General features: G+C 34.2%; 2 protein-coding genes across 2 annotated transcripts in view; one reads left to right on the forward strand and one right to left on the reverse strand.

Annotated features, from left to right (window-relative positions):
- The first annotated feature begins 1,267 nt into the window (after positions 1-1,267).
- Positions 1,268-2,601, forward strand: LOC123654055 (caspase-1-like). Its single transcript, XM_045590016.1, has one exon. The coding sequence runs from the start codon at positions 1,268-1,270 to the stop codon at positions 2,162-2,164; it is 897 nt and encodes a 298-aa protein (XP_045445972.1). The 3' UTR covers positions 2,165-2,601.
- A 1,449-nt stretch (positions 2,602-4,050) lies between these two features.
- LOC123653614 (GATOR complex protein Iml1) overlaps positions 4,051-25,694 on the reverse strand; it is a 30,830-nt gene continuing 9,186 nt past the window's right edge. Inside the window, exons 15-28 of the mRNA XM_045589608.1 lie at positions 24,231-24,403; positions 22,690-22,864; positions 22,114-22,311; positions 18,741-18,821; positions 16,212-16,294; positions 14,638-14,712; positions 14,364-14,562; positions 14,150-14,255; positions 13,861-14,076; positions 12,759-12,919; positions 8,707-8,875; positions 7,325-7,538; positions 4,521-4,632; positions 4,051-4,289 (exon numbers count right to left, since the gene is read on the reverse strand). Coding sequence (XP_045445564.1) covers positions 4,086-4,289; positions 4,521-4,632; positions 7,325-7,538; positions 8,707-8,875; positions 12,759-12,919; positions 13,861-14,076; positions 14,150-14,255; positions 14,364-14,562; positions 14,638-14,712; positions 16,212-16,294; positions 18,741-18,821; positions 22,114-22,311; positions 22,690-22,864; positions 24,231-24,403 — 2,166 coding nt within the window. The 3' untranslated portion in view covers positions 4,051-4,085. The remainder of the gene's footprint in view (positions 4,290-4,520; positions 4,633-7,324; positions 7,539-8,706; positions 8,876-12,758; positions 12,920-13,860; positions 14,077-14,149; positions 14,256-14,363; positions 14,563-14,637; positions 14,713-16,211; positions 16,295-18,740; positions 18,822-22,113; positions 22,312-22,689; positions 22,865-24,230; positions 24,404-25,694) is intronic.

Consider the following 25,694-nt stretch of genomic DNA (forward strand, 5'->3'; position numbering starts at 1 on the left):
AAGACAACTTATAAACCATTTTGATAGCATGAGAGTAGAGCCTCCCTGATCTTAAAAATGATGGAAATTCTAAATTTACTACGGAAGGGTTATTTTTAATTGCTAACAAACGACTTAAGGAATCACTGCAAATAATTGTTTTCAAAATGTTATGAGAAATATAATTATTATATATAGATAATACGTATAACGAATTGCTTCTAACAGAGCAACGGCTTTTCCTGTGAATACAGAAGTTAGAGGGGGACATTTGTACAGAAGTATAATTTTATATTTAGGTATCCAGCAGGCAGCACCGACACAGCTATCTGGGGAGAGCTTAGATGCATCTGTATAGATGTGGAGGAAGTCTGACCAATTTTGATGGACCACATGTTGGAAGTTTATTTTTGTTTCAGATGCACCTTTGACTAGACCAAGATCTGTGATAACAGGTGGGATATAAACTAGGGCTTGGAAAGGAGTGCAGAAAAGAGGATTTAAAGGGAATGATGTTATGGGATGGGGAAGACTGGTGAATTCAAGAAAGCTGTCTAAAAGGAGAGAGGAGGATCTATTCATGTGATTGGGGCAAAGAGAGGATAATTCGATAAGACAGTTATCGTGAGTATCGAATAACGAGTCGTATGGTTACTTCACCATTTACTTTCCGATGACAAATGTCAAAACGGGCCTATTATTTTGTGACGAATATAATTAATGGAAAGTCGGTTTTTCGTTCGGTTATACCGCGAAAATTACTGATACTGAACCGATCGGAATAATACTTATATAAGATGCACCGTATTTCGGGGTATGTTTTAGTATATGATATGTTGCTGATTACTTATCAGTTATCGTATAAAAAAAATTGGACGTATAGAGGTCTCTAGTTTTTTATATTCCTATTTATCGGGCTGTGTATTTTTATTTTATTTAAGTGTTAAAATTTATTTCTTTTTTCTAAAATTTGGTAAATGTAATAAGCATGTAAGTATTGTAAACTGTTGTAAACACTTTCTTTCTGTTCTCAGTTCTGACTTTTCGTTTGTTGTTTCTATATTATTAGTCTGTATCCTTATATACTCTTTCTTAGTCTGTGGGCACTAGGCAGTCTATGAGTCTAGTCTGGGCACAATAAATTATAGAATTGTTTCGTTGTCTGATGTAACGCGTGTTTTTTTTCTTTCAATTAAAGACGAGAGCGCTCTTGAAATAGTAACGGTTCTACATATATCGACGTTCTTCTATATCTCAAGAGAATTTTCATCTTCCTAAAGGAGCCAAAATGTCTGATTCAAACAATCAAGATAATGGTGGTGTTGAAAATGAAACGGAACAAAGACCCAACGGTGGAGGAGATGAAGGCGACGCATGGGGAAGTCACGATTCTTCATCAGTACGGCGCTACGCAAAAATGCCTGTAGATAGGAATGCACCATTTTATAATATGAACCATAAGCACCGCGGAATGGCAATCATATTTAACCACGAGCATTTCGATATACACAGTTTGAAATCGCGTACAGGAACAAATGTTGATAGTGATAACTTGTCGAAAGTACTGAAAGGTTTAGGATTCCGTGTTACTGTTCTGCACAATTTAAAATCTGGTGAGGTAAACAAATATTTACAACAAACGGCTGAAATGGATCACACTGACAATGACTGCTTACTTATTACGGTGCTGACTCATGGGGAAATGGGAATGTTATACGCCAAAGATACCCATTACAAAGCAGATAATCTTTGGTACTATTTCACTGCTGATAAATGTCCAACTTTGGCAGGAAAGCCTAAAATCTTCTTCATTCAAGCTTGCCAGGGTGATAAATTAGATGGCGGAATAACCCTTTCCAACAGAACTGAAACAGATGGCTCCTCAAGTGCCACATACAGAATTCCGATTCATGCTGACTTTTTGATAGTGTTTTCTACAGTTCCAGGTTATTTTTCTTGGAGAAACACAACCCGTGGTTCTTGGTTTATGCAAGCCATGTGTGAGGAGCTCCGTTACTCAGGTACTGATCGGGACATCCTAACATTATTAACATTTGTAGCTCAAAAGGTGGCACTTGATTTTGAATCAAATACACCCGATATGTTGCCTATGCACCAACAAAAACAAGTGCCTTGCATCACCAGTATGCTTACAAGATTACTTGTATTTGGCAAGAAGCAATGAACTACCAAAAATGATAGAACTATTGATTCTTTATATTACCAGTATTAGTGTGATTGTAGGAATCTTTTTAATATTTTTTAACGTAATATCTAGTTTAAATTTTACGGCATTTATCTCTAAATGTGTTTTGTTTTTGTAAACTTAGAACAAACAGCAATGGTTCTAATTTATTTACAATGATTTTCTTAGATCTTGTAATTACTTTACTAATTTTAGTATCTATTTTTTATTCATAAATATTTTGAAAATAGTAATGTTGTCATAATAAAAATATAAATAAAAAAAATGCAGTTTATAATTAATATGCATTTAAGACATTCATTTATGTGCTCAAATATAATATGTATGTAGTGTATAATGCATGCACAAAGTTTTTATAAAATTATCTAATAGTTTTTAACAATTTACTATGATAATATAAAGTATGTACTTAAGAATGCTGCCATTTTTATTAAACAATAACATTAAGAATGATTCGAAAATTAATGAAGTTATTTTAAATACCAATTACAATTTTTCGTATTATGAAAATGTATACACAAAATATGGTATTTAAGCTTTTTAAAATTATATAAATGTTTAGTACATATCACTTATTGGGCTCTAATTTATGAGTTTCGATATCACATGATACTAAGATATTTTCCCATTTCAATACATTTTTTGTATAACTTACCTCTATTCAATTTATATTTATGTAGAGATTGAGTTTTTTCTGCTTTTTGAACAATATTGTTATATTTGTATATAATTATACTGTCAATTTTTTTTTTCATTAACATAATGTTAGACTAATTTTTCTTATATATCGAGGCTTGAAAGGCAATAATTACTAAGCGACATGTTGGCAACTTTACACTAGAGCATTTCAAAGTTTTTTTTTTTAAATTCGTCAAAAATCGCCTATTAGTCATTGTTACTCGATTCTAACGGATTTTAAATGTAGTTTGAAAGCTTTGTAAGCTGATATTAAAGGATTATTAATTTTCTCAATATTTTAAGAAATAGTGTCAATATCGCCCAAAATGTCGCTTGGTAATTATTGCCTTTCAAGCGTCGATATCGATATATATATATAATTTTTTTTTTCTTTTTTTTGAGAAATTGCCATTTGTTATGTTTTGCAATTAATACTTTCTAATAATTAAAATAAGTTAGATTAATAGGGAGTATAAAATAAGAGTAATACATTTCCATTACAGAAAATATTGAATAATTTTAGTAAAATCACTTTACCTCAATGAAATTGGATTGATGTGATAAAAGTGTTCTGACTGATGTTAGGGTATGGTAAGATTAAGTAAAATGTCTGTGAGGAGATCATTTATAGTATTTGTCCCTTCAAAATTGTGCCTTTCAAAGACACTGAAAATTTTATAGTAGTATATTATTATAGTACAGAATATTGAAAATATAAAACACAATGAATCTCTTCATAGATGTGAAATGGAACAAAATGATGTATTTTGTTAAACTTATTTTTATATTTTGTGTAAGCAATAAATTCTTCAAGTTTAACAAATTTTCTTATTTTATTTTAAAAACACCTTGATTTGTTTACACAATCTTGCTTTGGCTGTCAAGGTCGGATAACTAAGTAACTAACAATGTGTTAATCAAAGGAACATGTTTTGACTAAAGCAAAATCTAGCAAGATTGCATAACAACAAATAGAGTAGGTAATAGCCTTTTTTACCATATGAAATGATATTATATTACTATACATGAATCCATAATTATGAAGATAGTAAACGATTAAAGACTTTTTTAAATTGTTTATAGGGATACCTTTATTTTTTTCTACTCTTGTTTTTTAATAACTCACTGTTATACTGACCACGGTTATAGCAATTACAGTTGTTTTTTTTTACAAATAAAAAACAATATGAAATATAAAATTTTAATAAAAATCTATAGACATTTAAAAACATTTGATTCCTTTAGCTTTCTCTCGAATTTCCCAGCACTGATCCCAAAACTGGCTCAACCTTTGTTCATGATTGGCACAAAAATGTTTAAAATCGCGTAACATACGCATCTGGAAATTTTCATCTCCTACAGCTGGAGTCTGAGGCCATTTCCATTTCTTCGATATCATATGATTCCATGACCATAAAAAGCCCATCTGAAATTGAGTCCTGTTAATTATAATTTCGTAATAGAAGTGAGTTTTTTTAAAAGAGTAATTGCGGAGTTTCTTGTCGATTCTTTTGTGCTAATCTACTTTCCGAATCAGTGGTAGTAAAGTCAAAGGTTTTTGAGTTGGTACGACCAAAAAAAAAGGGGAGCAACGTGCGCAGGGTACAGCTAGTATAATATGATAAATATATAAATGAAAATAATAATAAAGTCATACCCGCCGACTATTATCGTAATCGTCTTTATTTTTCCCACTGACGTGTCTTGTTATGTAACCTTCATGTGGACTCGGAGCAGCCTCATGTACAGGATATCTGTAATCCAAAATCCTTAGTAACATTTGAAGTGCAGACGAGTTTACTGTTCTGATTGTTTTTTAAGACTAATTAATTAAACAAACTAGATAACGTTTTTTTTAGTTGCAACGCTGACTAGCAGGGTGATATTAAAAATCAACCCTAAATTCAGCATTAAAATTTATATATTTATACATATGGTAGGTAGTGATTAGGTGGAGAGTTTTTTAAAAATCATCGATCAGATAGTTGATAAGAAATGGTTTTAAAATAAAACTATTCCTAGCTTTAACAATGATAGAGCTCAAGTAAAAACTTTTAAGTTTCATTTTAAATTTTTTTCCCTCGTAGTTATTAGGTTATATAATTAATTGTGTTTGCTCGCAAACGAAAAAAATTAACAAACGCACTAGTCATCACTACGATTTTCGAGGGTTTCCCTCGATTTATCTGGGATTCCATCATCATGTCCTGATTACCTTATCATTGTACCACACCTGGGATATCTTCTTTCCAACAAAAGTATTATCAAAATCGGTTCATAAACCAAGTTATCCCCGAACACACACACACACACACGTGTGTTGTACGGTCGAATTCAGATACCTCCTCCTTTTTTGAAATCGGTTAAAAAGCGATGATATGCCAAGAAGTTTTTCTTTTGGTGCTGTGATTAATTAACTTTTGCCGCCAGTGAATTGATATTTGATATCCGCTTGTTCATAGAATATTTCTCAGTTTAAAAATAGGTTTATAGGAGAACTCTACTTATGGCAAAGTAATGCGGCACATTTACAATAAATCATGTACATGATCATGACCATTAGCAGGTAGGTACTACCTAAAAAGGTCTAACACTTACTAGTTACTTTTAAACCATTTGGTTGTTTGATTTATTAAATAATAGATAAAAAAAGACCAATGCTTGGGTACCATTTACAGTATTAACATCTTACACTGTTGTCTTCTTTATTATTATTATTATTGTCATAAGACTTAAGATTATTTTAGCAATATAGGTTAATATAGGTACTATTTAAAGCACAGCGGGAAACCCATTTGATTGTGCTAGGGTTTATGTTAGAATTTGTACATACTATCAAAAATACATGATGTTATAGTTCTCAATATTTCGTACTTGGTTTTGAAATTGCATCATAGTCTTTACGCCTAACTTTAGGTTTTTACATATTTTTATTAAAACTTCGGAAACCCACCAAGTTTTTGTAAGTTTGTGCTTTCCAACCTCTTTTGATAATCAATATTTAAAAAATGGGATTTCAGCAAATTATTTTTTCCTTGAATATATAATATATCTAGTTTTATATTCCAAAATATTTCAAGTTCATTGAACAGGGGCGACGGTCATTGGTCGGACGTTCTCCTATACGTAGATCAGTGAACTTAATTTACTGCATTGCGTCATATTTCTACGTATATTGTGGTCAGTTTATCAAAGTAGACCATTTTGTATTTTATTGTCGGAGTAATGCAAAGTGCTTTTGTCAGATATGGTATCCGCAGTGGTTACAATACATCAAAATATAATGGATTTTCAATTAAAACCTATATTTTGATGTAATTATATTATGACGTTAATCTATATTTCCTCCCTTTTTTTTCTTCTTTATTTGAATTTTACTGGTAATCGATTTTGCACAACCTACAAACGTCTGTTCTTGTACGTCCTAAGGTTGGCTGGTAGAGAATGCTTTTAGCATTAAGTCCGCCTTTTGTATAATTCTATAATGTATTGTGCAATAAAGTATTAATAAAAAAATAAAACCTGTTCTGTAAGATAGCTTATTAAGATACGGTGGGTTTGACATGCCGAAGGAAAAAAATAATAGATATAAATAAAAAGTAGACCATAAGATAGTTAAGTTGTTAAAAATATTACTCTTGTGGATGAAAGCTTTATCGGGATATTAAAAATCTACAATTTACAATAGAGCTATTTTGTTTTGAATACGAACACAAATTTTGGGACCATTTAAGATATAAAATCCTTACTGTAGAATTTAATTTTGTAATTATAAAGAATACCTAATAATAATAAATATTTAGAAGAATATACAAACACGGTCATCTGTTCCTAAAGTAAGCAACTTAATGCTTGTTTTATGTAACAGCCGACTGGTAATAGTTACATAATTTCTTTTTTTCGATATGTATATTACACTCAGACTCGGGGTGGGAATCGAACCCACAACCCCTAGAGCAGAAAGCGGGGTACTACTGTACAAACTACGCCAACGACTCACAATATTTTTCTACTATTTAATTTTATCTTTTAACCATAATTATATTGATAATGAATAACAGATGATTTGTACATGGGAACTGTTAGAAATTCATATCAACTAAATTAATTTATGGTAATTCTCGGCTATTGTAATAGTCTTATTATACTTAGTTGGTAATCAATACGCTCTCTCCCTTCTACTAAGTTAAAATTCTTCCCCATGTTTCTTCTACTTTATACACGATATCTATTTAAGAGGACGGTTACAATATGAAATTTATTCAAAAGATAACAAACAGATACACCAAAAAAAAAATACAAAACAATATACAGAAAATACACAACTAGCACGAATTACAACTGTAAATATATAAATTAAAAAAAAGGTGTACGAGACAAATTAAAAAGATTTACATTATACGTCGTTTTGTAACATATATATGTACATATATCACATCTTACCTGCTAGAATTAAGAGGCTTGTTAACCGGCTTCGTCTTTAGTCCCTTCTGCTCCGACTTGACCGTAGTCGGGATGAGTATGAACATGTTACCGGTCACGTGGACATAGAGATGGTCACCCACGCCCGCCGCGTGAGACGTACTCTCTACCGTACATTTAATAAACCCGAAACGACCTACTATCGCCTCTTGGAAGAGAAATAATCGTTCCAGCCACGTTTCTTCAGGGAAACCTAGAAAAACTAGCGAAGTTAAACGACGTCTATACTTTCAAGCCATATCATAATAACTCTTTATATTTACATATATTCATCATTATAGCCTATACAGTCCACTGCTGGACACAGGCCTCCACAAGTTTACGCCAAAAATAACGTGAACTCATGTGTTTTGCCCATAGTCACCACGCTGGGCAGGCGGGTTGGTGACCGCAGTACTGGCTTTGTCGCACCGAAGACGCTGCTGCCCGTCTTCGGCCTGTGTATTTCAAAGCCAGCAGTTGGATGGTTATCCCGCCATCGGTCGGCTTCTTAAGTTCCAAGGTGGTTGTGGAACCTTGTTATCCCTTAGTCGCCTCTTACGACACCCACGGGAAGAGATGGGGTGGCTAAATTCTTTAGTGCCGTAGCCACACAGCACATTTACATATATTCGCATTGTATAAAACCAAGAATAAACGGCAAGTAGGTATGAGTTATTTGTAAGATAAAATGTAAACAGCCGTAAAATAATAATGTACACCATAGCGTGATTGCTTAATTACTTATTACTCATTAGCTTGACCTACCCTAATATCGTTTCTTAGAAAGGCAATCATTTACGTTACGTTTTTTCAGGGAAACCTATCAGAAAATCTTAGCCAAGCATTGTATGAATTTAGTGAAATAATTTGTTTACTCTGAAATAAACTTATCAGAAAAACTTCTAGCTCCTTTATAATTAAGGCATAAATGATGCAACAATCATATTATACTAATCTTAAAGTTTTGTCTTCAAAACTGTAAGTATAACAGGATGAAATAAATTTTTAAGCATTGTCATATAGTCATGTTAATCGTAATATTACAACTATTTTTATGCGACTATAATTACAAGATTACTTTAACGTAGCCCAACTTTTGTTTCTAGGAAATAGAATAAAATATATTATATTGTAGAATACAAAATATTTAAATAATTTTTTAGATTATTATCGTCGTAATCTTTAAGTATAGTAAAACACGCAGTAAAATGTAAAAGTATTAAAACAATGAAACATATTTTTCTTGATTTATGTTAACAAAAATATAAGAACCTTTACGTGATTACTTTCTTTTCACTCTATTCGTGCTTGTTTAATTCATGATTTTCATGAATGAAGCTTAAATATTATTCTAATTGTACGTAATTTCTTAATTTTACCTTCGAACAATGCCGTTTTGCCTCTTAACAAAGGTTCTTCATTTAAGGGCACATATATGGGGCCTCTTAATGGATCAGATTTTTCAGTAAAGGGTAGTGCTAAAGGATCCGCTGGGATTGGAACCATTTGAAGGCGACAACTTGGAGCTTTACGAGCCCAACCAATTATCTAAAATAAAGGAAAAAAATCAATATACATTAGTGTCTATCATCAAACTTAAAATGTTTGCCTTGTAACGTTGTGCTGGAACGTTACTCTAATAAATAAGATCTTGTAGTAAAAGTTAAGTTTTTTCACTTTATTTTTATCATGCTTCTACTTGTGGCGCCATCTATCGGCATGTTTCAACACTTCGTGACTATTGGTGTTTCATATCGGCGTTTTTTCTCTAACGGACTTGATAGATGCCGCTGATGTTTTTTGGTAATTATTGATCTTTCTTTAATAAAATCAATTTAATTGTAATTAGAAATTCTAAATTTAATATTCCTGTCTACTCCTTAAATTATAAAATAATTTAATATCTAAATTTAAACTTAATAATTTATAAAAATACAGACTATGCTTAACGCATAGACTTTTGCTTGTCAATATTCCCTTGCTCGCGTGTCTTTTTTTCTTTTTCTTTGCACTTCGTTGCCGCCGAACCTCGAGACCTAACCTCGACCCTAACTCGGCTTAAATCCCGCTGGGGTGAGTTCTCATGATATCTATTATAATTACATATTGCTGGTGTTCTTAACTTAACGAGAAAATTGTAATTATTTATTATTTTGCTAATTGTGACACTGGTTTCTGAATTGTTCTTTTCCTGACTCGGAACTTTCTTCGTTCCAGGATTTTTACTTTAAGATTTATATCTTTAATTATACTTTGCTACAAATCGAGTCACTGCCCTCGATTAATAACGGGCTGACTGATTACCGGCATTTACACCGGTGGAGATCTCCGCCGGTCATCGGACGAAGACGGAACTGAAGACCATCATCGCCGGGAATTAGTCAGGCCAGTGTCCTTCCATATTACTTCTAAGGTACGTTGTCGCGGCGTGGGCCAGCTAAGGAAATAAAGGCTGAAAATCAGGTGCCTAACGCGCCTGATTCCGAACCTACCCCCTGTTTTCTGACCGCGTGCTATTAAAATTCATAACTTTAAAAACTAGTATACAATTCTATTTCTACAACTACTCAACCCACAAAGCGCGGCAGTGGCGCCCTTAACGTGTAATTTCTAAGGCCTGCTCACGTTGTGATAGCGTATTTTTTCGTATTTTGTGTAAATCTAATCTACCTACACTTGCTGCATTGTGAACGTGAGGTGACCTATCGCCGAGCGAACTGGTACGTACTTATTTATTTGCTTAATTATTGTTTAATTGTCACTATATTTCCTATAATTGTATAATTGTTTCGTATGTTATAATTTGCTACAATATTTTGTTATTTCGAATCGGCCGTGCTATACGTCAAAATTTTTAAGTAGTTATTTAACATATCGCTTTAAAACTATAAAATTACTACAAAACTCTAATAATTGTTGTAATACGTGTTAGTTCGCGGAGCTATAGTAATAACTATTAAATTCAATTTATTTTTACAAAATTTTTTTCAACTACCTACAATTAGTTTCATTTCCGAATTCATTAATTTTCTATCGTTGTTTTTACATTTTATTTGTCACTAAGCGTAATTCTGTGTAGGTAATAGGTAGCATACTTTGTAAAGAACACCATTTAACTATACTTACATGTAAACAGCTGATCTATTATTCGACAATCTTAACTATTTGCGATTTGTATAACTTCTATAACTTTTAAAATTTTAACTATTTAAGATTTCTGTAACCTACGTTATCTTATTGTTTTGTTTAACTTAATAGTAATCGTTTTGTTCGCTAGATATCATGGAAACATACCCCATTAAATTCTTTTTGCTAAACAAAAATGAATTAAACTATGAAGTATTAATCAGAGGCGAGGAATCTGCTTCAACCGTACTAGGGTTGCGTAGACAGATTAGGGTACAGACAGACTAGGGTACCCATATAGACTACAATGGACCCCCATTTATACTAAGACTAAATACTGCTGTCAACTTTAATATTTTTAACATCTACTACCTAAATTATGCTGTATTAAATAAACTAAATAATACTATTTAATACTCTTAACTAGCTTATTGAGTGAACAACATAGTGCTGCAGTTGTTTACTCTGTGTGTAAGGATCTTTGTGTCGCTACCTACTACTGACTAAAAGATTATTATGAGAGGTGAAAGAGTGTATGTGATGTGATGTATGCAATGTGATATATGGATATGATGTATGTGATGTGATGTATGTATAGAATGGAAGTGTAGTAAGTTTAGTTGTTATGCATAGTTGGTGTGTAGGACTGCAATTAAGTATTTTGTCTTGCAGTGAGTTTAGTAGTTAGTTCAGTCGGATTTTGCTCTAGTAGGCAAAATCCTACGCTTTTTGGCGGGGTACTGTAACGTTGTGCTGGAACGTTACTCTAATAAATAAGATCTTGTAGTAAAAGTTAAGTTTTTTCACTTTATTTTTATCATGCTTCTACTTGTGGCGCCATCTATCGGCATGTTTCAACACTTCGTGACTATTGGTGTTTCATATCGGCGTTTTTTCTCTAACGGACTTGATAGATGCCGCTGATGTTTTTTGGTAATTATTGATCTTTCTTTAATAAAATCAATTTAATTGTAATTAGAAATTCTAAATTTAATATTCCTGTCTAAAAATAATTTAATATCTAAATTTAAACTTAATAATTTATAAAAATACAGACTATGCTTAATGCATAGACTTTTGCTTGTCAATATTCCCTTGCTCGCGTGTCTTTTTTTCTTTTTCTTTGCACTTCGTTGCCGCCGAACCTCGAGACCTAACCTCGACCCTAACTCGGCTTAAATCCCGCTGGGGTGAGTTCTCATGATATCTATTATAATTACATATTGCTGGTGTTCTTAACTTAACGAGAAAATTGTAATTATTTATTATTTTGCTAATTGTGACACTGGTTTCTGAATTGTTCTTTTCCTGACTCGGAACTTTCTTCGTTCCAGGATTTTTACTTTAAGATTTATATCTTTAATTATACTTTGCTACAAATCGAGTCACTGCCCTCGATTAATAACGGGCTGACTGATTACCGGCATTTACACCGGTGGAGATCTCCGCCGGTCATCGGACGAAGACGGAACTGAAGACCATCATCGCCGGGAATTAGTCAGGCCAGTGTCCTTCCATATTACTTCTAAGGTACGTTGTCGCGGCGTGGGCCAGCTAAGGAAATAAAGGCTGAAAATCAGGTGCCTAACGCGCCTGATTCCGAACCTACCCCCTGTTTTCTGACCGCGTGCTATTAAAATTCATAACTTTAAAAACTAGTATACAATTCTATTTCTACAACTACTCAATCCACAAAGCGCGGCAGCCTAATTTATTTATTTTGTTTTATTCGCTAAGTTGGAATGGTTCAGGAAGAAGGTGTAATAGCAAAATCTAGTAAATATGTTTAATTGGTATGAAGTTTACTGGGAAATTTGTGTAATGGACTTTAAATTCCAAAACTGTCTCCTATATAATTGTGTTTGCAGGCAAACGAAAATAAACCTACTTCAATTATATCGACAAGTAATACAACGTAGGTAGACGAAAAAATAGTCAAGTGAATACGTATTATCAAAGATTACTCCGAAAGTTGTAATCAGATCTCGATGAAATTCAAATGTGACCACATAATAAACATCGGCTTTCGATTAAATTAAAAATCATCAAAATCGGTACACACAGTAAAAAGTTATTCGGATTTTCGAGAGTTTCCCTCGATTTCTCTGGGATCCCATCATCAGATCCTGATTTCCTTATCATGGTACCAAACTAGGGATATCTCCTTTCCAACAAAAAAAGAATTATCAAAATCGGTCCATAAACGACGGTAAGCCAGAATTATAGACGCATTTGCAGATATTTAGTTTAGTTTTCACTTAATATTTGGATAGATTAACTAAATATAATTAATATAAATATATACCAATTCAGCAACAATATTGCCACTGGCGATAGCCCACTGAATGCACATTTCGAAAGCCTGGTCCGGTCTGAAGGTAGCTTGATAACGCGCGTGACCCCATTCTATGCGATCACTCTTATTGTTCACATCTATATCGAGATGAGTGTTCTTATACAAAGGCACTAAAAAATATATACAATCAAATATAACATAAGAATAATACATATAATAAGTCTGTAATATTGCACAGTTGGGCACAGGTTTCTTTCCCCATCTAGGAGAAGGATCAGGGCTTAATCCACCACGCTGCTCCAATGCGGGTTGGCGGATACATTCCCTACTATGAGTAACAATCGCTATCAGGTGTACATGATAACAACCGGGCCCGACGGCTTAACGTGCTCTCCGAGGCACGGTTGGGAGACCCACAAGGACTAACAACCAGACCGGAAATACATATAGACACCCGATAACTCTCCGACTGTTCTCCTACATAGAGAAAGAGGCCTAGGTCCAGCAGTGAAATGTTACAGTCTGAATCTTAAATTATTTGGATCAATAGGAGCTTTTTGTATTTATCGTTTTGTCTAAGATATTACTTTGTAAACTTATTAATCACAGATTTTTTAATTTATATATCTTGTAGTTGTAAAATCAATATATACCAGTATATGTTATTGATTATTCTTTTTGATGAATTGCAAACTATGACGCATGAAAGATAACAGTGAAGGTCGACACGGACAAGTGTTCTAGTGATATCGATTAAAAATATAAATAGATTTCATTTATTAAGTCCTCGCCCGAACAGTGACCTGTTAACCTTTCCGACCTCTACGTTAACAAGAACGCATTCATAGGTCAAACGTAAATGTCTAGTTCCGATAACATTTCATTTACTTTGAACGAAATGTAACAAAAGAAAATGGGCTATAGGTACGGACGAGAGGGAAATAGTTTGAACAAACCATCATCATTATTTACTATAGTAGGTATTATTAAACACAAGTTTATATTATTAATGCAAGTTTCAGATTCTAAGAACAGATCTATTGAGAAGATCGTATTGTGTTTGGCTACTACGTTCATAATAAAGAATTTAAATAAACTTTAGCAAACTTACAGTCATCATTTTCCATATCCATATAATTAGGATCAATATTATCACAAAGAAAAGCCGGCATATCAGAGTCATCGGTTACTGAATTTCCAGAAATATCTATAGCTCCCATGACTTCAGAGGACAGTAAAGGTGATCTTGGTCCTAAAACTTCGACTTCCATCCATTCGTTTTCAAAGCTTTGTAAGTCTCCCAAAGGTTTCACGTAGTCCGTCAATTCTTTAATTAATAAATGTTTTTAGTAACACAGGGTATAAAAAAAAATGGTTTTCATATAGGCAAAGTTAGTCACCTTTGTCTTTCTTCTGTGGCAAGATGTGATACATATAATAACCGACTATAAATCGTTTAACTGTATCACCGGACGCGTGACATATCATTTTTTCACGTAAAAGTCTCTGAAAAATACCTTTATTAGCTATCCAGAATAAATTAAAAAAATATTTTGGTATTTTTAATATAATTGGGAATGATACCATAAAACCTCTTTTTATTAATATACCTACCTCCATACAACTTGTAGCCTTTTCGTATGTCATGTTTTCCATATTGGCCTGAAGCCAGTGAATCGCATAAATTGAAACAAATGTATGCGAAGGCAAACTGACGGTCTGTTGAAGAAAGCCTACACCTATACTTGGACTACGCATTCTGTCAACGATCTCTATTAGTGTTGCATTTGCTTTCAACTTTGGTTCTATTACTCTAAAAAAGAAAATGGGTTAGATTTTTGGACATAATTGATGAAAATTGTACATTCATTTTCATAATTTAACCAACCCATCATCATATGTATCATCGCATTCATTTGATTGCGATTGCGACCTTTCTAAAACTGTTTTATTTGCTGCAGCTCTGAAATGTTTTTTGTAAATCTTAGTACAGAAAATTTAATTTTCTAAAGAATCTGTAGATGTATGTATAGGTATAAGTTACGATAAATATAATGCCATGCGCTTAAGCATATCAAGCTAAGAATTTTATTATAGAGAAGGAAATTCATTAATAAAACTGGAATAGATTCTTCTATTTCAATCGCGTTGTAATGGTCGATCAGTTACATGAATAATAATAATAATTTTTTGTTATGTATATATTATGTAGATTAACGAAGCACTATGATAGCTGAAACATTAGTGAGCCAAATCTGTAAAAAATAATCATTCTCCTGTAAGAACGTCAAGAGACTGACTGACTGATCTTACCATTACGACGATTGTAGTAGTAGAATTTGAATTTAGGGTTTGAGTAACTGAAGGCTTATTAGTCAATATCGGAAGAATTGACAAGAAAACGTTGGTGGAATGATGTTTAGCTTTCGATCTTTAGTTACTCCTTAATGTTATATGAGCGATGAGAGCTGATAGCTACTTACTTGATCCCGTGACTAGTATTTAGTGACTTAGTGGGTGATACTTGCTGCAATGAAACAGTTGATAAATGTAAGAAAAACAAGCAATTATAAACCGCAAGCATTTAAATTATAAGAAACTGTAAAAGAATTCATTAATTAGAAAGCTTCTTGAATTAAGATCATGGTATTCTTTTTAGTGAAAAGGTGCAAATATAATAAAGCTACAAAAATAGAGGCTGGCCACCAAATATCAACAAAATAAAAAAGAAAGCAGTAACACAATGATCATCATGAAAAGATAAATGAAAAAAAGAAATTCTGTGGAGAAACGAAGCCAAAAGCCCACTGCCATGCAATAAGCAAGCACATATTGAAGAACGAAGCATAAACTAGAAAATATATTTAGGTACGTACAAAAAGTCTAATACACACAAAAGAAGAGACACCTTGAATTAGCAGAAAACAAATAAATTCTAAGCTGAACTTATCATTCCAATAGAGATAAGAAATTTTATTATCACAATGAACGCCATCGATTTTATAACTCTTACCTCTGAGATCGAATTTAATTTGTAAGTTAGAAAAGCCTTTTATATTAATTTTTATGTTATAATTTTAATCGGTCTCTTAGTTACATTAATATACACATATATTTTAATTCTTTAGGCGAAAATTTTAATTTTCTAGTAATCATGTTAAAAATTGTATATTAAATTTATGTCTCGGACTAAATGGCGCTTAAAGTGTTACACATTTTGAATAGGGACGTAGCTACCGCCCGGGCGCACTACCAGCCATATCAATCGAGGCTCCAATCTTTAGGAAGCCCGTATTGGATAGACTTAAAAATGCATAACCCTTCGAAATATAACCTGGCTAAAATAGGTTTGCCAATTTTTTTTAAACAAATAAATAAAATTTAATAAGCTTGTTCTTAATAGACCTATTAAAAACTAGCTACGCCACGTATTTAGTAGCGTTTCATACAAGAGATACTGACATAGCTTCGATCCGAAGCCGAGGACGATCGGGTAACCGAGTGCTGCCGACGCGCTCTCTGAAGGGAGAGCTGGACATCCCGCCCTGCTACATCACACATACTTTAACTTTACAATACTACGAACAATGAATGGTTAGAGAATTTTTATCCGAAAAATAGACTAATCTAATTATTTATTTTTAAGTAAACCACGATTAAACCTGATTTGATAGCAAATGTAAAAGTTTATCGGATAACAATTCTACTAAAATAAAAACAATAATACTTTAAAAATATGTCGTACAAAATTATGGTAGATATTTGTACGCATATTTCACGAACAATAATCAAACTTGTACAAACAAGAGGTATCACTGTTTTTCGGACGAAAAAAATAGTACTTTTATTAATTAATTAAATTTAACTGCACCATAAAAAATCCATCGTCTGAAGAACAGATGTTTCCTTCACTGATCTGAGTGAACTCGATCTTCAAATAAACAAAAGAAGCCAGCCAAAGTAAATACAGTTTGTGTAGCAATCCGTGCATCGATTTATGTACATACATGATTTTATAAGCAGTGCTATATGTACGCATATAACATTCAATCGGATTACTTTGAAATTATGGTATAAGAAGCAATTTGTTACTATGAATATGGTATCAACTCAATGTTTTTACTTCTATTATTTTTGAAGAATTGCGGTGCGACCTCGGAATGCACTATTACTTTGTTTGTGATATATTATTATAGAAGATTACTACGTAAAATTGTTATGATTAGTTTTGACTGAAGCTATTTAATACCAACTTCCAAACCAGCTGATTGTTAAGTTTTTAAAACCCTAATTTATAAATTTAGGACCTATTTTAGACGATTGTTGAACTGAAATTAAGGGTACATTTTTTTTTCTAAAAATATTCAAATTCCGTTATAATAGAAAAACAAGGAACGATTAAGGACGAATGAAATTCGGAAGAACAATATTTTTTTTTGACATATTGAATAACAAAACTAAAACAGAGGTCATGAAGATGAAAACAAAAAAACTAAAACATACTTAATATGCAAAAAATAACAAATAAAATAAAAAAGTGACAATATCCTAAATTGTATCTATAACGAGGCTAGATATTCGTAGGCGTCTTACTAGCTAGGTAACGTGTGATTTTCTAAAAAGCGACCAATTTTCGAGTTACCTTACACGACATGTAAACCAACTTTAGCATCTCTGGTCTTTTTTTGTTATCTAAATAGTCCCACCATTGGTGACTTTGCTTTTATTAATTTTTTTTGCCCTTTATTTGTTTTTTTGCGATAACGTCTGAGATATTAATTTAAATTACCCACTTACATAGTGAAGAAGCATCATAAAGCACGTGAAATAATTAAGGTAACTAATGTTTTTAAATTTGTAAAGATTATAACTAGGTATACCCGTTGATACAATATATTAACATACAACGCAGATTGCAAGCTATCCTTAAAAGCATAATAGGTGGAAAGGTATATCGTTGTGAACTTTTCAGTACACCTATTTGAACCCTATGGAAAAAATCTCATAAAACACGGACAAATGCAGACCAAATTCTCATACCGAGTTATGAGAGTCTACGAGATCTCTTATGCTCTCATAACTCGGTATGAGAATTAGGGAAGGAATAATTCCACTATATATTGTTTTATCTAACAGGGCTATGATCTCTGTTATTCCGACATTTTCAACAATTGTTGTTTTGTATAAATTATTTACACAAAACCTTCACAAATTATACACCTAACCCTTCCTCGTCGCAAACGAGTTGTCGACCCTATTAACCCCACGACCCCCCCCCCCCCCCCAGGAAGCTATGCTCACCTTACTCATCAACAGAAACACAATATTGCTTGAAAACAAAGATTATTTATCGTGGTCTTCTATAAGGTGAAGGTACTACCCCAGTCGTTACACTGTCTCTTGATGAAAAACATAACAGACAAATAGACAAGCAGACAAAGCGACAAGGCTGGTAATCTAATTATATATAATGTAGTGGTATCTGAAGCTGAAATTCTATTTTTTTTTTTTATAAAAAAATATTATAGGTACATTACATTGGACCAGAAATGCGAAAGAATATGGTTGAACGTGTCAGTGGTATTGCTAGAATCAGGCGCGAATCCAAGTTAATACGATGGGGTAATTGCTTATTTTCTTAAGATTTTACACAGACTAAAATATTGAAAAGAAAATGAAGTAAATTGAAATATCTTATTATGTTACTTAGTAAAAAAATCTTGGAATAAGATCTTATGAAAATTAATCGCGATTTTTCACGATATACTAAATTGCCTATTTTACTAAAAGTGAAACGAAAAAATAGTGAAATATTACAATTTACTGTGTTTCATAACAAAAGAAGTTGACAAAAAAGATTAACAAAGTCATAACAAAAATAAAATATAAATATCAATAAAAAAAAAATTGAAATACGACAAAATGAGGGTAGTTTTTATCCCGTAATAGTCTATAGTAAATCTTGGATCAACGCCTGAATAATCCGTGTACCTGCGCGTTCCGAGTGAGGTTTGAGGTGGAGTGCCGCCGCCTTGTTAGCGCCGTCTCTGAAGAACCGCAAGTCGTCGCCACCTGTGCAGCCGAGTTGTATTTCTATCCTGCCCTACCCTATCTCTGATCCGGCCCCACTTATATCCGTACCCTAAGCATTTCGCCTATACACTAAACATCAAAAACGTGACACTTTAGCAAGGCCTTTTGACATATTTCCCTTATTTAGGTTTGGGTTCTGTGGAGAGATTGGTCTAGTGGCGAATCTACTATTACTATCGTAATCAATCAGGTCAGTTATTGGTACGTTATAATGACTACATTATATAATTGAATAAATGTTATAAAATTGAATTTAGTTATGTTGTATGTCTGATCCCAAAGAATAACGATGAAAATCATCAATCACTGAATACAACAACAAATCTTAACGCTAACAGTTGTCCAAATTAAGGTTTTAAAGATGCATGATGACAGAACACGTAAATCTAAATCAGCATTTCAATAATTTTCGCAACATAGTAAAGGGAATGTAAAATATTATGTCAAAATAAGCCTAGCTAAAAGCACGTGCCGACCGTCGATTTTAGGCCACTAAGAAATAATAAGAAATAATAAAATAAAATATTGTTGTTCACGAATTATGATACAAGTTATATGAGTTAAAAGAAAAGAAAGAAAGAAATAATTAAAAAGCAATTTAACTTTTTATCTATTTTAGATTTATTTACATTTTAAAGCTGATCCAAACCGTTGTAGTTAATAATTTCATTTCAATTTCAAAATTACCGATTTTTTTACGACGCTGTGATAGTATTTTCAAGACTTCAATTTTTTTTTTGTAGGGCCGGTTTTGATTATATTGCCTCTGTGGATCGGACATTCAAACAAATAATTTGACGGCCCGGGTTTGTGAGGCGTAAGAGAAATAATTATGATGAAAAAGAAACGTTTTATTTTAAACTTAATAATTATTAGAACTGTATGTCAAAATAAGTACTAATTTAAGTATTAGCTTTTATAATGCACTATTAATTTGATTATTATTTCAGGCATGCAACTATACTCAAACAGGAAATTGAACATATCACGGGTGTAGCAAATAAAAATATATACATAAACTATACACACATGCAGACAAAATGTTTTATACATTACGGCAGTATAATTGTGGCAGTGTTGAAAATAAAAATTTCGAATAAAATATATTTAATCCAAAATAATGTGACTATTGTGTCAGAATAGTACGTGACATATCATTCAATAAAATTTGTGTTGTTATCGAACTAAAAATTTCGTGTTTGAGTTATATATTTTCGCTAGTGACTATTAACATCGTCGGAACTGCAAAATCGAATTTTTTTTGTTTATTTCATAAAACGTTCCCAAATAACCAAGTCTATCATCAGCTGAAGAGATTTTTTTTATTTTATACATATATTATTTAGTTGTGGTCATCATTACAGCCTAAACAGTCCACTGCTGGACATAGGCCTCCACAAGTTTACGCCAAAAATAACGTGAACTCATGTGTTTTGCCCATAGTCACCACGCTGGGCAGGCGGGTTGGTGACCGCAGTACTGGCTTTGTCGCACCTAAGACGCTGCTGCCCGTCTTCGGCCTGTGTATTTCAAAGCCAGCAGTTGGATGGTTATCCCGCCACCGGTCAGCTTCTTAAGTTCCAAGGTGGTTGTGGAACCTTGTTATCCCTTAGTCGCCTCTTACGACACCCACGGGAAGAGAGGGGGTGGCTAAATTCTTTAGTGCCGTAGCCACACAGCACGTTAGTTGTGGTACTTCTGTGGCGACATCTATCGCGCGAAATACGAACGACTACAAACTACGTAATTAGAGAATAACTGACGTATGCTACATCGCGCTATCAGAGTTTTCAAAGTGATTAAGTATATATACAAGATCCCGACAACAACCGTGGGGGCCAGTAGCCCGCCAGACACAACACCCGTCTGGTGGAGGATCCTCCCTTTTCATTGGTTGATGAGGAATTCCATCACCATGTTCCTCACACTTCCAAACTGGTGACCCCGAGCATGAACGTCAGCGCAGCCTTCGCAAGTTACGTCATCGTGACGTCATCATCACCTGACGCATGAACATCAGCGCAACCTTCATCGTCATCATCACTTGCTCAAGTTTTCGAGCAGCGAGTAGCAACCAGCATCTACGGCTTCAGCCAGCCAGCATCTACGGCTACTACGGGTATCCTGACCACCAGCATGCAGCGGACGCGCATTCCTGGTCATCGCCCACAGCCTTCTCAGCGACTTTGGCACAGCACACTGCACTTCGGCCGGTCAGCAAGCAGAGACGCACTTCTCTCCTGGTCGACGCAGCAGCAGCCACTACGCAGCACTGCACCACTCCGACTCACTGGAGCATATGCAGCATCACCGCAGACAGTTCCGACTCACCGTGAACTATGCGGCATCTGGTTCCGACTCACTGGAACATTCCACTGGCCCGGCAAGCATCACAAGATAAATGGAAGACTTAACCTGCTATCGACCTCCGGTCTCGGAGGGGAGTGATGTGGCGACATCTATCGCGCGAAATACGAACGACTACAAACTACGTAATTAGAGAATAACTGACGTATGCTACATCGCGCTATCAGAGTTTTCAAAGTGATTAAGTATATATACAAGATCCCGACAACAACCGTGGGGGCCAGTAGCCCGCCAGACACAACACCCGTCTGGTGGAGGATCCTCCCTTTTCGATGGCGGACGCGATTCTTCACACTACGTTTCACACGCATCGCCAAACTTCTGACAAATCAGTATCTATTAGTCTTTACCTGTTAAAAATGTAACAAGTGACTTGTCTCATATTTACAAATTAAATACCGGCTAGTAATAATATTAAACATAGATAGCCTGTACAGCATTACTTTCAAATTTCATGATCCTGCTTAAAATAAGTAAAAAGATACACGCAATTTACACTTTGAATCGCTCTCCTGTAAAGTTGCTGTTTTTCACATCCGACGTTTTTAATAGTCATGAGCGTTTTATGTAAAATTATAGAAAAAAAATATCGATTATATTATGAATGTGTAATAAATTAATTCAGCAAAAGTGCTTTTATTTACTAAAATCGCATGCAGTGCTATATTCTTTTACATATGCATTCAGGTGCATTTAATATTCATGCCCAAAGCACCGTTAGATTGTAAACTACGATAGGAATTTAAATGAAATATTTACAAGGCTCTCTCCTCTATGTAGAGCATTCCCTCCATATAGGAGAAGATCAAGAACAGTTCAATATTTAACGACTTTTTTGTATAATAATTCATTTCTATATTTTTTGATTTGTAATGTCTTAATTAGAACGATGCAATTTTCTTACCCTCTGCTTGTTCGGTCTTTTGACTTTATTAAAATAAGATTCCGTCATTTTTAGGAATCCTTCAGTGAGTTGATCCAAGTCCTGTCTTGTTGGCGTCGGATAAATGTCACAGTGGGTCGATTCGTCCTCCAGAATAGTTTTAGTGGCCGGGTTGATCAGCGGTAAGAGGAGTGTACGGAACCGCCAATATTTAAGAGGCTAAAATTTTACACAGTTTTGTTTTGTTGCTTAAGCCTATTGTATTCTAAATTTTCAAGTATATTGAACATCAATACAGTGCCGTGGTCGCAGACCATAACTTACATGGCTAACTAACGTTAATTTAACTTAAAATTATAAAGTATTCAAAGCCATTGTTACGTGGTTATAATACCAGTAGAAGTATAAATCTTCTGTGTCCAAATATTTTTTTGTATTAAATCTGAAATTTCACTCTAATATCCATTAGTATAAAGTTATTATGTTTATTTTTGACAATCTTCTCTTCTACAGATACATTAGACTATTTCCTAGATTATTAACTTCGAGTGAAGTTAGACCATGAGTTACGTTATAATATAAGTGTTGCAAACGTACCTCGACGAGAGCAAAGTCAGTATCGCCTCGTGTACATATGTAGTGGTCCATGTAGTTCCAGTTGTAATTTTCAAGCTTCTCAGTAGAGAAGGAAACCCACGACACTTCGTAGGTGTCATGGTTGGGTGCGTGGAAACGATATCTGTAGTGGATATTGAAAGGCGGATAGGGATGTCTGAAAATATACAAAAGAATAATAATAATAATAATTGTAATACTTAAATTCTTAAAAAATTGCAAGACATCAGAAAAAATTGAAATCAAAGTATTGATAATTTTGAACGACGTTCGAGGCACTGATTATTGATACACTGCAAAAAAACCCTCAAGTTCAGTTACATATAGTTCAAGATTTTTTACGGAAGATTGCGTTTGTTGAACGTGTAAAAATTTAAGGATTGGCTTTCTTTCTCTTCTCGTGACTCAAACTCAAAAATTATTATTAATAACATAAGCATCGAATGGAAAATTTAACAAGAAAATGGATAACAGCTCAGTAACAGTAGAACTGTATTATCTGTTATTTTAGAGATAAAATATTGGTGTAAAATATATTAAATAATTTCGGATGCTGCCGAAAAAATACCCGAAACGTTTGTAATAGTTTATCATATGGTGCTACAGCCATTCATAAAATTCATTAAACCAATTTATTTCTGCTGTGTGGTTAAGGCAGTAAAGAATATAGCCACCCCCTCTCTTCCCGTGGGTGTCGTAAGACGCGACTAAGGGATAACACATTTCCACTACCACCTTGGAACGCACCGATGAAGGGATAACCGTCTTCGGTGCGGCAAAGCCAGCCCTGTTTGTCACCACGCTGAGCAGGCGGGTTGGTGACCGCAGGGCTGGCTTTGTCGCACCGAAGACGCTGCTGCCCCTCTTCGGCCTGTGTATTTCAAAGCCAGCAGTTGGATGGTTATCCCGCCATCGGTCGGCTTTTTAAGTTCCAAGGTAGTGGAACTGGTGGCTATATTCTTTAATGCCGTAACCATACAGCAAAAAAATATTGAATAGGAAAAAAAAAAAACGTTCGTCTCGGGACGCTCGACAAAAGCTTATACTAATCTAAGAAACAAGCGTCTGTCCGAAATACGGCTACGGTTAGAGTGAGAGGGGAGGAGCCCGCCTACCGCTGCCGTATGCGTGAAAGAAAGGGAAGCCAGTCAGGCTGGCTGGTAACCCGTAACGCGGTACCCTTTTAACTGAGGTAGGGCACAGCAGGAATTTCCTGCTCAAAATATGGAGCAGCCCGACTGGGGTAGTACCTCGACCTTACAGAAGATCACAGCAAAATAATACTGTTTTCAAGCAGTATTGTGTTCCTGTCGGTGAGTAAGGTGACCAGAGCTCCTGGGGGGATTGGGTCGGCAACGCGCTTGTGATGCTTCTGGTGTTGCAGGTGTCTATAAGCTACGGTAATCGCTTACCATCAGGTGAGCCGTACGCTTGTTTGCCGACCTAGTGACATAAAAAAAAAAAAAAAACATGACGAAGCGGTTGACCCCCCCACAAGAAGTTATCGGCGACGCGGCAGTGACCTCGGGCGGTAGCGCGTGACGGTGATGGTGGAGCCCACGAGCGACAGCTTGTGGAAGACGCGGCCGATGGACAGCAGGTGGCGGCGCGCCGCGGCGGCGGGCGGGCAGCGCGGCGGCGGGAAGTGCGCCTCCGTCACCTCGCTCTCGTTCACGCCCACTATCAACTGGAATCCCTGGATAACAGATAACAAATATAAATCTCTAATATTTCCTTTCCTTTATAATTTTCTAATGGCTCCTGCGACCAGAACTAATTTTGCACGAAATTTATTTATCAATAGAAGTTGTAATAGGTACAAAAAGTTGTTTCTGGACTGTGATATATTTAATCTTTCATTGACCATATTTAATTCTCATATTAGAGATATTTTGTCTAAAGGTAATCGTATTTAAAATGATTTAAAATTATAATTATAATTATTACTATCATTTTTTATCATTTTTAATTTAGATTTTAAATTTTAGTTGACATTCTTATTGATCGACACAATTGTTTTATTTATGGTATTTTTGATGTAATCTGTAAATTGGATAGTTTCACACTCTCTTTAATCTCATTGACTCATGTAAGTTTGCTTTGTTTTGTGGCGCATCTACGCAACGTACTTGTTATGTGTTATTAGTCGTTGGAAACTGTTCTGGTGATGATTTTGAAAATATGTGCTAATTTGTAAAAAATATTGTATACTGTTTGTTTCCACTGAAAATAAATAAATAAAAAATAAAATAAATAAATAAAAAATAAAATAAATAAATAAAAAATAAAATAAAATAATAAAAAATAAAATAAAATATATAAAATTCTCGGCTCGACCGATTTTAATAAAATTTTGTGGGCATATCGGGTAGGTCTGAGAATCGGCAAACATCTATTTTTCATACCCCTAAGTTATAAGGGGGTGGGGGGGGGATTAAGCGGGTTAATAACATATATGGCAAAGAAACGTTTGTGAGGTCAGCTAGTATCCTATAAGATTCATAAACGGTCGGTTCATAAGGTAAGCCACTTAATGCTTGTGTTATGGGTACCAGTAGACTAGCTATTTTTTTTTTTTGATTAATATACATAGAAATAATAAATATTATATAAATACAAATATTACAGACTTGGGCGGGAATCGAACCGACACCGACGAACTAGTAAAAAAACTAATTATTGATATATTTTCTTATTTATTAATATCCAGACTTATTAGTTTCGCTTTTGGGCGATGTGTCAAAATCAACTTATTTTTTTTTATGTTTTTAATCTGAAATCAGTCCTTGGACTATAAGCGGATAGTGCGATAGTTGGTGTGATGAGTGAGCCCTCTATCGAGAGCACTTCTCGGGTTATAAGGGTGCTACACCCTCTCGTGCAGCTGTAGTACATGCCTCTTTAGGCGCCTAAGATGTTTTTCGCTTTTCAGCTGGGTTGCCAATTGATTAGGGTGTAGGGCAAGCCGTTTTTGGTATATTTTTGAA

Source organism: Melitaea cinxia, chromosome 5, assembly GCF_905220565.1.
Source record: "Melitaea cinxia chromosome 5, ilMelCinx1.1, whole genome shotgun sequence".
Lineage (NCBI taxonomy): Eukaryota > Metazoa > Arthropoda > Insecta > Lepidoptera > Nymphalidae > Melitaea > Melitaea cinxia.